At 41.3% G+C, this 12946-nt stretch overlaps 1 protein-coding gene across 1 annotated transcript in view; it reads right to left on the bottom strand.

Moving 5' to 3' along the window:
• Positions 1-2706: 2706 nt before the first annotated feature.
• SNX25 (sorting nexin 25) overlaps positions 2707-12946 on the bottom strand; it is a 78008-nt gene continuing 67768 nt past the window's right edge. Inside the window, exons 15-19 of the mRNA XM_084285453.1 lie at positions 9156-9273; positions 7895-7961; positions 6026-6207; positions 4419-4519; positions 2707-3574 (exon numbers count right to left, since the gene is read on the bottom strand). Of these exons, the coding sequence (XP_084141579.1) occupies positions 3500-3574; positions 4419-4519; positions 6026-6207; positions 7895-7961; positions 9156-9273 (543 nt within the window). The 3' untranslated portion in view covers positions 2707-3499. The remainder of the gene's footprint in view (positions 3575-4418; positions 4520-6025; positions 6208-7894; positions 7962-9155; positions 9274-12946) is intronic.

Here is a 12946-nt window from a genome sequence, read left to right on the forward strand (position 1 = left end):
GCTATACAGCACACAAATCAAACTGAACCAAATAATGATTGTTTACTTTTCTCCATTTTTAGCATTTAAACATTAAATTTTAATATTCTGAAGAGCTTGAACCCAAACTCATCTAGATTTCACGTATGTCCCATTCAAAGATTGTGATTTCATACTAAATGCCATTTTTAAATCTCACATTGGTTAGGGGCATATTCTTTTGTTCACATGCTTTCCTAACTCATCTACATCTGCTGAAGCATCTTATCAGTATCACAGGATTGTAGGGGTTGGAAGGGACCTCAAAAGATCATCGGGTCCAACCCTCCTGCCAAAGCAGGTTCCTTAGAGCAGGCTGCCCAGGTAGGCATCCAGACGGGCTTTGAGTATCTCCAGAGGAGACTCCACAACCTCCCTGGGCAGCCTGTTCCAATGCTCCATCACCCTCACCATGAAGAAGGTCTTTAGCATGTTGGTGTGGAACTTCCCGTGCTCCACCTTGTGGCCATTGCACCTTGTCCTGTCCCCACAAACTACCTAGAAGAGGTTGGTGGCCAAATCCCTCTGTCTCCCACACCTCAGGTATTTATACACATTGTTGAGATCCCCTCTCAGTCTTCTTTTCTCCAGGCTGAACAGACCCAGGTCTCTCAGCCTTTCTTTGTAGGGAAGAAGCTCCAGGCCCCGCATCATCTTTGTGGCCCTCTGCTAGACTCTTTCCAGGAGATGCCTGTCTTTTTTTTTTTACCAGGGAGTCCAGAACTAGACACAGTACTCCAGGTGAGGCCTGACCAGGGCAGAGTAGAGGGGGAGGATCACCTCCCTTGACCGTTTGGCCCTGCTCCTTTTAATGCATGCCAGGATCCCATTAGCCCTCTTGGCCATGAGGGCACACTGCTGGCTCATGGTCAACCCGTCGTCCATCAGGACCCCCAGGTCCTTCTCCTCAGAACTCCTCTCCAGCAGGTCGTCCCCCAGCCTGTACTGATACATGTGGTTGTTCCTTCCCAGGAACTTGCTCTTATTAAATCTCATTTGGTTTCTTCCTGCCCATCTCTCCAGCCGGTCCAGGTCTCGCTGAATGGCAGCACAGCCTTCTGGCGTGTCAGCCACTCCTCCCAGCTTTGTGTCATCGGCGTACTTGCTGAGGGCAGACACTATTCCCTCATCAAGGTCGTCAATGAAGATCAATGGTCATCAATGAAGATCAGACCCAGCACTGACCCCTGGAGAACACCTCTAGTCACAGGCCTCCAGCCAGACTCTGCTCCGCCGATCACCACCCTCTGAGCTCGGCCAATCAGCCAGTTCTCAACCCACCTTGCCATCCACTCATCTATCCCACACTTTCTCAGCTTTGCTAGCAGGATGTCATGGGAGACAGTATCAAAAGCCTTGCTAAAGTCAACGTAGATGACATCCACTGCTCTCACCTCATCTACCCAGCTGGTGATGCCATCATAGAAGGCAATGAGGTTGGTCAAGCACAACTTCCCATTGGAGAATCCATGCTGACTACTCCTCATAACCTTCTTCTCTTCCAATTGCTTGGAGATGGCATCCAGAACAAGCTGCTCCAACACCTTCCCAGGGACAGAGGTGAGCCTCCAGATTCCAGAGCTCCCTGCAGTCTCCAGTCTGGACTGCCACTTCACCCCTCAGGGGATCCACCTGAGTGCCCACATGAACCCAGAGAGGCCATATCTCCTCCGTTTGGGTTGCTGCCTCAGCCCGGCTGCTACAACGGGTGTCCAACATGGTGAATTCTAGGTGCAACGAGGCAGAGTTCCCCAAGGAGAGGAGGGGAAGAGAAAGAGAGATGGGAAAGGGAGGAGAGGATCCTCCTCGCACTCCTCCTTGCCCTGCCTGAACAGCCCTGTGCGACATGCCTGTGCTAACTGCCAAGCCAGTCCTGTTAGTGGCGCTCCCCAGGGACTGGTTTTATAGCACCAGGGGTTGGTTGGATGCTGTCACCCCCAGCTCTGTCCTCAGCATGTCAGCATCCACAGTGGCACAAACACAGCTCCTGCCTGCTTGGTGCAAGGGGCCAGGGCTGCAGCTCTGACGAAGCAGTTCTGTGTCGCATTACTGGGGGGTTTAGGGGTTGTCTCTGTTCATCTCCCTGCCAGGAGCCATCGCTGCAGCCAATCCGCGCAAGGTCCTCATTCAAACAAACAAGCAAAAATGCATTTAACACATTTTACCCCTAGAATTCAGAGGTTCGAAGTCAGAAACTAGTCTGTATGACAAAAAAAAATTACTGTTCAAACCATGCCAAGTTCTAATACCAGCCAATTCTACTTAGAGACACGTTTTCTTACTGATGCTTTTTTTTTCTTCCTTCCTGCAGTTCTCTATGTCCTCTGTGCTAGGCCTGTCTTCCTCTATCCTTCATCGTATGACCGTGCTGTCACTTGAAATCTGTACTGCTCTGTTAAAAGAGAAGGCTAGGTATTACTAAAAACACTGATTTCACTACAGCATATAGATTTTGTGTTCCTTGAGCTACAGCCAGTCCTAACTGCAAGTAGTTTATCGAAAAGCACAACTGCACTGAATTCAAAAGAAAGTAATGAATGTCACCTATGGGTTTTTGATGTTGTTTAATTATTTAGATGTGCATTAAGACTGTATTTACATATCTTTACATAAATTAAAAAAACACTGAAGACATTACTTTTTCCCTCCTTTGTATAAAATAAGAGAAAGATTTGAAGATTGTTTGAAATTGGGGTATTTGAATAAAACAGCCCTGAGTAATATCAGGGAAGCTATTCAAATAGTTTAATTAAATGTCTACTTATTCATAGAAGCAGTTCATAAGCACTAATCTCTGAACTCACATTTAACACAGGCGTTCTGGTAGGACATACCAGTTTACAATACATACTTTGGACACAGACTTCAAAGTAACATAAATATTCCTTATGAAACCTGCTGTCAAACTCATTCATTAGTTGTTAGCACAGCCTAATTATCAAGTACTGAAATCCAGTTTTGTTATTTATTGCTTACAAATGCTTCAAACTACAGGAAATCTTTGGTAAAAACAAAATTGATAAAATTTTCACAATAGCTTTACATGTAATATTGCACAACAAGGCTTTTTCAATACACAAGAAAAAAGGAATGCTCAAATCCTCAGTGAGGAGATTAGAACTGTACAACATTCATTAGTTTACCACTATAAGCAAAACTTCTTTTCATAAATGTTTAAAATATTTTCTGGTTTCTTTGAGCTTATATGAACATTTATTTTCCAATCTATATTTGAAACAGAAGAGTAGTCAAATAGAACAATTTAAATAAAAATTGGCTACTATACAGCATTGTTTTGTCTACCCTACTACAGCATCAGATCTTTTCAAGTCTGTTTACTTCACAAAAAAACTCAAGAGGAAAAGAAAAACCCTAAAAATAATCATAGTCCTCAGCCCTCTATGGAAAAGAGGAAAATAAGTTTCATGTCTATTATTGGACATAGACATTTCTCTAGTGGTCCACTTGTGCAGATCCAAACCTAAGTGGCATTAAGCTGCTCTAAATGAGCTCGTAGCTCAGGACACAGTTCTGTTAGCAGCAGTTCCATCAAAACCTGAAAAAAAGAGAAGACCTAAGATGAATAGATGTCAAATTATCATTTCTTTCAACCTTCCTGACATATTCAGAACTTCACAGATAAAAGAAGCTTGTAGGGTCATCCTGCTTATCTTTCATGCAGCTACTTCTCATTCATCCTAAAATTAGCACGCACCCTACAGGAAAGGGGAAATGTCTTAAGGCTGAAAGAAAGCAAATGACACAGGCAGCAGTTTTCAGATGGGGATTTCACACCCTGCATAAACTGCTGCTGCTCTGTCAAAACCACATGAGCCAGCACCAGGAGGCCAGGGCTGCATCTGCTCCTGTGCTGGGGCTGTGCTACGGAACCGGCTGGCTGCTGAGGGAAACGAGTCACAGAGACCGACTGGGAGTGAGCCTTTGTGCCTGGATCCAGTCACGCATCCAGACCAGCCCCAGCCAGCAGCACAGGAGTGGGACTTTGAGAGAACCATCATATCTGTAGACAAGTCTAGGAGCTCTCCTTCCCTAGGATTCTCCAAGGTATGTAGCAAGTGTCTTATTTTTCTCAGCTATACAAAGAAGTTGGCATGCATTATGATATGAAGTCAGGCCAAGTTGGATGTGGTGGACAATCTATTGTAGCCAAAAGTAATACTGTATTGTAAACAGCTTTTCGTTAATCAAGACTACTCGAATGATGAAACGAGTATATTTTTTATGACTTACTTTAGCAACAACAAAGCTACTTTCACACCAAACAATAGTCTGATAGAAATCTTTTCAAGAACACACACTGCAGGCATTAATACTGAGTAGGCAGAGCTCGGCAATTAATAGTATCAGAAACTTAACAGGCTATTTTTCTGGTTACTCACGTATAATAGATGCTTGTTAGCCTTTCTTTCTTGCAGCGCATTGAACACTTTCACTACACCGTGACGGGCGTTTTGTTGTCCAACAAGACTCTGCAGAGTATCTGCAATCAATGTTACTTCAGCTTAGTTTTGCTCATGCCAGGCACTGCATCCAACCAACATTACTGCCCACAAATGCATACAGATAGGAAACAAAAATGCTCCACCTCACATAAGATGATTAGAAGATGCATAACCCCATTCACCAACTTAGGTCACCGATTGAAAAGATACCCTTGAAGTCTCAAGATTCCCAAGTTAAATAACAGCTCATGCATCTCAGTGACAACATTTGAAGTGTTTCAACATGATTATGTAGTGTGCCTTCTAGGCAGTTCACCTCACACAGTCAAGTCTAATCTCATATGCTGTTAATCCATTCCCTTAAATACACCTTCAGCCACAAACAACAACAGTTAAAACAGATTTAGCACTTTGTCTCTCAATCTTCACAGGAATATTTCTTGCAAGCAGGCAGATAAGAGAACTTCAAGTCAATTACTTACGTTTTTGATTAAATTACAGTAAGGAATAAATAGTGATTTGGTGCTTTATCATGAATTTCAGGAGCATTCAACTATGTCCTGAAACATCTCTAATAAAAACAAACAAAAAACAACTAAGGAAGGCTATTCTAGGCAAGTGGCAAGTATATCATAACAGAGCAGATGGAGGATCGTTTACACACCAGATGACCAATATTTTGCATGCATGCTTGCTGCAATTTTCACTGTTGAAGTTGATTAAACAAACACCCTAATGCAAGGGGATATGAGCTACCTCGGTGAAGCTATAAAATAGCTCATTAAAATCCATGTTATTCAGGTGGAGAGGAGATAAAAAGCATTCAAGCAATGTTTAAGTGCATTTCCAAGGGCTAAATGGAATAGAATACCCTTTCTTCACAGTTAGGTGCCTTTTGGTTTACACGTTCTCTGAATTAGCAGAATGATCCAAATGACTCCCTGTGCTGTGAATGGCAAGGGATGGTGCCCTAGAAACGTGCACGCTGAGGAGGAAGCTGCCTCACTTTGTGTGGGGGAAAGGGCAGGCACAGGCAAGTACTGGAAACCCCACTGAATCTGGGGTGCTTCTGCCCAGGCCACATGTCCCTCTAATGTTTGGTGCCCTGAAACCTCTCCTCAGAAATGTGCAGCAGCACAACAGTGACAACGTGGGTAGATCTCCCTCTTCCACTTTAAAACATTAGAGCAAGAGGTAATTGTGGTGGTGCCGCTCTCCCTGTAGGTCAAGTAGTTCCAGGCAGCAGAACCACCTACTGCTTGCTGATGGAGAGGCAGCAGAGAGAGCCTTAACTTGGGTTCCTTGAGTATTGCATACAGAGGACGGTAACACACGATCTTAAATCCACCAGTGTTACCCAAGCCCACGCCTTTTACGAGACAGAGACAGGAGAGGCAAAGGGTAAGGCCAAAATTATGTTTGTGCAAATAACCGTAATTTACAACGCTACAGGAAAAATCCAAAATGTAGCAGAACAGTATGTGGTTAACCAGTTTCCTTACTGGCATTAAATCTGTGATGAAATGGAAGGAAAGTGTTCTCACCTGGAATGTTTTCAAGTAGTTTTTGCTGTGCTCTCTGTTTTGTTTCTTGCTTTTGTTCATCGCTCTTGGCTCTTTGTGGTGGTGCTAGCTTTCCATTCGGCCAAAATGCATCTCGAAACACACCAATATAATAAACAAGCATTGGTTCACTGAATATCCAGTGTACGGTGTCTCGGATTTGCCTACAAAAAAGTGTGGAAGGAAGCACATCAGAACTGGTCTCACAATTTATCCAGATTTATGATTTTTTTTCCTACTAGAAGCAGTGGAAGCAATGCTTATCTTCATTATCCCAATTTACTGGAGGTGCTTTCACCAGCATCATGGCAAGTCGTAGTTAGCTCCAGGTGCTCTAGGATCTAGATCTCTCCAGATAACTGACTGAGATGCAAAGAAGGCTACATTTTAAAGTAGTCTGCAAATACATATGAGCATACAAGGATGCACAAGCATTTTGAGGATGGGCAGTGCAAAGGCTCCACTAGGGAAAAACAAAAACCTAACTGATGAACTCCAAACTAGACGTGTGCACAGAAGCTCCCGGCGGGATAAAATACACAAAGTTTTGAAAGAAGTGCTGTACATTCATAAGCACATTAGAAGCGGGATTACAAATGGAGGTAGAAGCCTCCTCCAGTGTCTGAATGAAGCCAAGTGCAGTCCTTGGTGTAAGGAGCCTGAGGTACAGAGTGAGCTCCAGGCAGTACTGTTTAGCTGTGCCAATGACAGCTGAAAGCCTTACTAAAGGTAAGAATTCAACCAACATGTAAAAGCTACACAGTGCACGCGGACTCTGTCCTATCGCAGTTGTCTTTCATGCTAGTTATTTGCAATTTGTGAACAAATGAACTGATCAATTTAAAACTCAGCAAATGTGTACTGTCAGAGACCACCACTGAGAGTCAAGTGCATGATTTTACATCACTTCTTGTCCAATTTACCACTGTATAGCATACATAAAAGGTTTTATAAGCAATGCTGGCATGTAACAATTAGCCACTGACTGGATAAAGGAACAGCCTGTTCTGCTGTTATCTTCTGGGCTGTGACACCTACCTGAGTAACAGTCCCAATGCTACACCAAAGCAAAACAGTGCATTTCATCAGATTCTCAGTGGTCCTTCGCCTGTTTGTGACTTCCATAGTACGGAAATCACAGATTCACACACTTTCATAAGCAAATCATCATCATGACGCATCAAAATGTCAGTCCTGATCAAAGGATCGTGGGAAGTGTGTTTGTATGAATCACCAGCTCTACTGAATCAAGTTTTACCGTAGGCCTTTGTAACTGACAAAGAAAGTAATATCCAAAATTTTTCTGACCAATGAGAGAGTTTCCCACGTAAAAGGTCTGTACAGACACACACTTCATAGCCTCATCCGGACCTCACTTGGCAGATACATCTTCATGCAGTACATGAAAATACATTTATGAAAACATGCCTAACAGTGATGAGTTAAGCTCCACATTACAAATCAATGGTTCTCATCATGTAAACGTTATTTCAGTCACTTTAGAGAAATCTGCATTCGATTGGAAATAAATTAACTAATACAGAAACCTAGTTTCAGTTCTGACAAAAACTTCATGGGACTGTAAAATAAAGCATGAACTAATAAAAGCTATCCAGAGGCAGGTCTCTGCAAAAGCAAAGCCCTCTGCAGGGGAAAAAATATTGCTAAATAAGCAAAATGATAATCTGCATGTCTATGTCTTCTCTAATCAACTTATTCATAAATTGAGCTGTGGAAAACATGCAGATTATCATATACAGAGTGTCCAGACTATTATTATTTCAAACAATTCTGCTCAGCCTATAGTCACAGAATGATGTTGCAGGTTTGGTTAAAGTAACAGCAACTTACTTGTTGATAGTTCTTCCAAAAGTGACTTGTACTAGTGCAATTAACGTTTTTCTGACCCACTTAAACACTAGAACAATGAAAAAAAGACAGAAAATGAAGATTGTGAAGTTAGTAATGTTATGGAACCTACAATTACATCAAAAAATATATATATCTCTACAGTACATGTGCCTGTTATCATCCTTTCTAAGATTTAAATAATTGCACATGGATCTTTCTTTTTCATGACTGTTTTCCCTGTATTATTTGCAACAGGGTGGTTGTTTTTTTTTTGCAGATTACATAAACATATCTGCATTATGCATTTGCAGTTTACTCGGTAAGCTGTACTGTTAAAGAATAAGTTTATTGAACAATATAACTACCCAAACCCTTTTTGTACAAGAAAACCCCTGAAAATTCACAGCCTTTTTGTACTTACTGTCACAATGTTGCATACACAGCAGCAGCACTGAAATTCTGAAAACATTTTCACTCAAATAGTACAAGCAATTAGCTTTCCATTACCAATAAAAGAAACAAATGTGAGTGCTTCCTTATAATTAGTGGTTAATCATTCTTTCATGCTGTTCACCAGCATCAGAAGAAAAGCCTAAATTTAGAATATACATCTGTCACATTTTGTAATAGTTAGCCTGTACATAATTTTATACAGCGTCAAGTATGGCTACATATTCAGTAGAATGAAAAATATGTTGGTTGGTTTGTTTTGTTTGTTTCTTTGTTTGTTTTTCCTTGTATTACCATCACTCAGTTACATAAAGAAGGAAAAAAATCTGGTACCAAAAGGTGCCACAGTTACAGCACCTTTTCCATTATACAAACTGTAGAATTAAAATGCATCCATAATACACTGAAACAGACATTAAAACTGTTGCTTTGTCAGTGACGTTTTCTGTGACAAAGCCATCTTTCCTTCCTTGTAATTCATGCATTCTAATATGTAACCAATTTACGGAAAACATGTTTTTGTACTTCCTTGTGCTTTTTTTTCCAAAATAATTTTCTTAAATAAAAACCTGAAGATTATTGAATGCATATTCTCTTCCTTACCAGCTGCATTTTTAGTTCTATGTCGTATTGAAATTAAACTTTAGTATAAAAGCTCCGAAGTTAGGAACTATTGCAAAACAGCTCCTTTCCAAATTAAATTGTTATATAGATTACACTTCTGAAATAGCAGAAAAACCATGAACTACAAAGTGAGCCAGATTTCTTGGCCAACAGATTCCACTAACAAACGAGCAGGTTTGCAGCTTACTTCCTCGCAGCTCAAAGATCTCCCCGATCAGCATGAAACATGGCTCAGCAAGAGAGTCCTTTTTTCCATCCACCTCTTCCCCATAGTCTGACAGGTCACTGTCCTCTTCCGTTTCTTCCTACGAACGGAGAGACAACATGTGATGAACCACAGCATGGGATGAACCCTTCTTCCAGCACGGATTTAGGTACTGCCATGCCACCGGGAAGAAGCACAGCCAGCCCTCCTGGGACCTGAGCTTGAGGAACACAAAGATACCTGTCTCTGGACTCTGACAGCTTGGGAGCTGTGCCCTGTCCCAGGAGGTTATCTATCACTCCATGTGTAAACTGATGATATTGCCAAGAGCGACTTGCACCAGATGACAACTGAATAAATTTTGGAGCTGGGCGTGCAGATGGTGCTCCTACTAGTTCACACAGGGAAGGGTCAGCTTTCAGCAACAAGTGCTCCTGAGGTGCATGTCTGGCTGCACAGACGCAGCCCCCAGGAAAGTGCATCTCCAGCAAGAGGGAGACATTTCATAAACTCAGCTGGATCAGCAATTTCCCAGGCTTTGGTTCAGGAATGGTCGCAATGTCATGCAGGCAAATGTTCTTTCTTCAGCTCTGCTTTTTATTTGTCCTCCTTCCTTTGCCCTTCTTTCTTCCTTGATATGTCATCATCTAACGTTACTTATTTTTCCCTCTCCTCTTCTAGTCCAGAAAAACCTCCTTCATGGATTTATTCCTCCTGCATTATTTTTTCTTTATTTGCCTTACATTGACAGTCTTTCAATCACCCTTTGCCTGTCATCTGAACCCTGCTATACAGAGACTAGCCTACAGTGTCTCAGGTGTACATCAGTTTGTCTTTCTTCTTCCTCACATCCTTCAAATCCCAACTAAAGCCCAGCATTAACTCTGGGTACACTTCCAGTCCCAGAATTTTCTCCAGGCATGGTAGTGCATTGTACTGTATGGATAAAATAACTCTCTGGTGTTGTATATTTCAACCCTTCACTGCCCACGTCGCATTTGTCATTCTCTATTCTATGCTATTTCTCTTCTCAAAACCAGAAAAAATGAAATAAAAAAACCCTACCACACTGAAGTGTACCATAAACTTCACCATAGACTCCACTTTTACTTACTTCAATAGCTTGGTGAGTATCCAGCTTTTAAAGCATTCTGTGGGCTAAGCTGTGATTTAGGGCAGCAAACAAATAACCACATCGTACTGACAAGAAACACCACGTGAGGAAGCCACAAATCACTGCCTGTCCTGCCACACGAGCACACAGATTTACTGACAATGAACAGTTTTCTCCAGGGACAGAGACTAGAACAAACTCCAGTCCTGCTCACCATCTTCCTCTGGCCAACAGACTTCTTGGCCCTTCATTATTTTAGATATTCAAGAAATTATATTTTATTTAATTTTCCGTAATAGACATCATTCCATATTTTCATTAACCCTTTGGGCAACAGAACAGAAAATAAGCTTACTGAATTTGCAGGTGAGCTCACCGGGTGCAATTTGGTAAGTACAGATGCAAAGCAGCAATAATGCAGGAAATGAAATAATTGGAATTGGTAATAGTACAGAAAAGAAAAACAAACCCGAGGGCCTGTGAAAAAGGCAGGCATGCCACCATGATCTGTAAGCAGGAATACTGCCCATACAGATAGATCTGTATGTGTATATATATATATATACATATGTATATATATATATATATACATATAAATATAAGAGTTTAATACATGGGAATAGGAAAACCTAGTGGGAACAACAGCTGGTGACTAATTTTGAAACATTTCCAAGAAAAACACGTATTATTGGATAAATGCAGAGCAAAGCCTTAAGAACTGCATAACACATACCAGTAACTAGTAGAAACAGGCTGCTCAATCTAAGAAACAAAAGAACAGAAGACCAAAGGAAAGTAGTGGCTCCTGATAAATGAGGTGATCCTAACCCAAACAAAAAGGCTTAATGTAAAGAAAGGGAATAGACAGTTCTGTGTTTGCTGCAGACAGGACAAGAGCTAGCAGACTAAGGGAGATTTAGGTTAATTAGAAAGAACAATTTTATAACCATGAAGAGAGCTGAGAACTGAGACACACTGCCTTGCTCAGCTACAGAACATCAGTCACCGGAGGTTTAAAAACATAACAGACGTGCCAAGAATTGTGCTGGTACAGTTGAGCCTATTTGGAGCAGAAGGATGAATCCGATGACCTCTCTGAGGTTCCTGCTCTATTTTACTGCCCTTCAGTAAATCCCCTCTCATTTAGAAAATGCAATGAGAAGTGTGAATTCTTACACCACAGTGAATTTTCTATTCGTTAACGCTTCATAAACCTGAAAACCCTCTTCCAGATAGCTTCGGCTGTATTTTTCCTCTAATTTGCTTTTGGTCTCGAGAGTTAAGAAACATGTTCTGAAGTTAACCCCATCCATGGCATTGTTTATATGAGATTTAAAATTGCTGCAATATATAATGCTGAAAACAGCACTCAAGAGGTAATACTGTTGCTCTAACACATTTACAGAAAGTCAGACAAGATGTAAGAGACAAAGAAAGCAGTAAGAGAGCATGCTCTTCAATAGAGCCCAATATGGAATAAAACAGGAATTCTTTGTTACAGAGAAAACCCAACCATAACAACTCTGTAATTTAACAAGTAACTGCGTTAATGATTTCAGACCAAATGATTTCTAACCCTACTTTAAATGCTGTAGTAAATAATACAAATTGTGATCACTGAGCAAGACTGAGCTGATCTAAAAACCCCCAACTGAAAGACCAGCGTGTCTGAGAAAAATTGGAGCTCGCCCCAGACTTGCTCACAATTCCCCTGCCTCCATTTAATTTTATCACTATGTGTAAACTAGGACAAGCCTTTGTACTGCACAGACTCAGAGGGTCTAACAGTTCCCTGTACTCCTCTATCTGTATTCTGTTCTCTCACGTTTATGTTTGGGAAGGAGGGGAGAGGAGAGGGAAGATGGATGGATGTGAAATGGGATGGACTTCATCTGCATTTGCGTAGTACTGGCATAATACAGGCTAGCAATATTAAGCTGCTAATCCTAAAGTAAGAAGAAACGCTATTAAATTAAAACCAATTAAGAAGGTATGTTCTGACTCCTGCTTCCACATTCTCAGGGCCTTTTTTATTCCATTTCCTTCATTTTTCAGTTTCATTTCTGCTTCTTCGTTTCTTTCTCCTTGCTCCCTCCCTCCCTCATTACAAGTCTCCCATATTTCCTATCTCCTCCTACGCACTCAAGTAATGCAATACACTTGTGGTCTGGCTTCTTGCTTGCGGATGTTTTTCCATGCAACAGAGAAACACTAATAGCTTCATGCTTCTTTGCTTGATGCTACTTCTACCTAACAGTTATTTTAGTGAACGCACTCTTCCCTCTTTAGAACTGAAGTACTTCTGTTAATAACTAGAATGAGTGTCTCGCACTCTATGTTTAGTACTCCAAAATAGCACACGTACATGCACTATCTAGGTGGAAAAATAGCACAATTTTGAAAAAATAAGAATATATAGGAAGGATTTTCTTATTCCCAAGAGATGCAAGGCCAACTTTGTGTCTATTAACAGGCTAGACTTGCACAAGTTTCCCAAACTCCCTTTATCCTCAAGAAAGCCCAGCCACTACAGACAACTACAGCATTTAACAAAAGAATTATTTCATATAACAAATAGCTGGTAATGGAAACAGCTCCCTGAAGATTGTGTATCTGCAGCACAAACCACACATGACAGAGCAACATGGAGTTTTAGTCA

This window comes from Netta rufina, assembly GCF_964035555.1.
Source record: "Netta rufina genome assembly, chromosome: 4".
Classification (NCBI taxonomy): domain Eukaryota; kingdom Metazoa; phylum Chordata; class Aves; order Anseriformes; family Anatidae; genus Netta; species Netta rufina.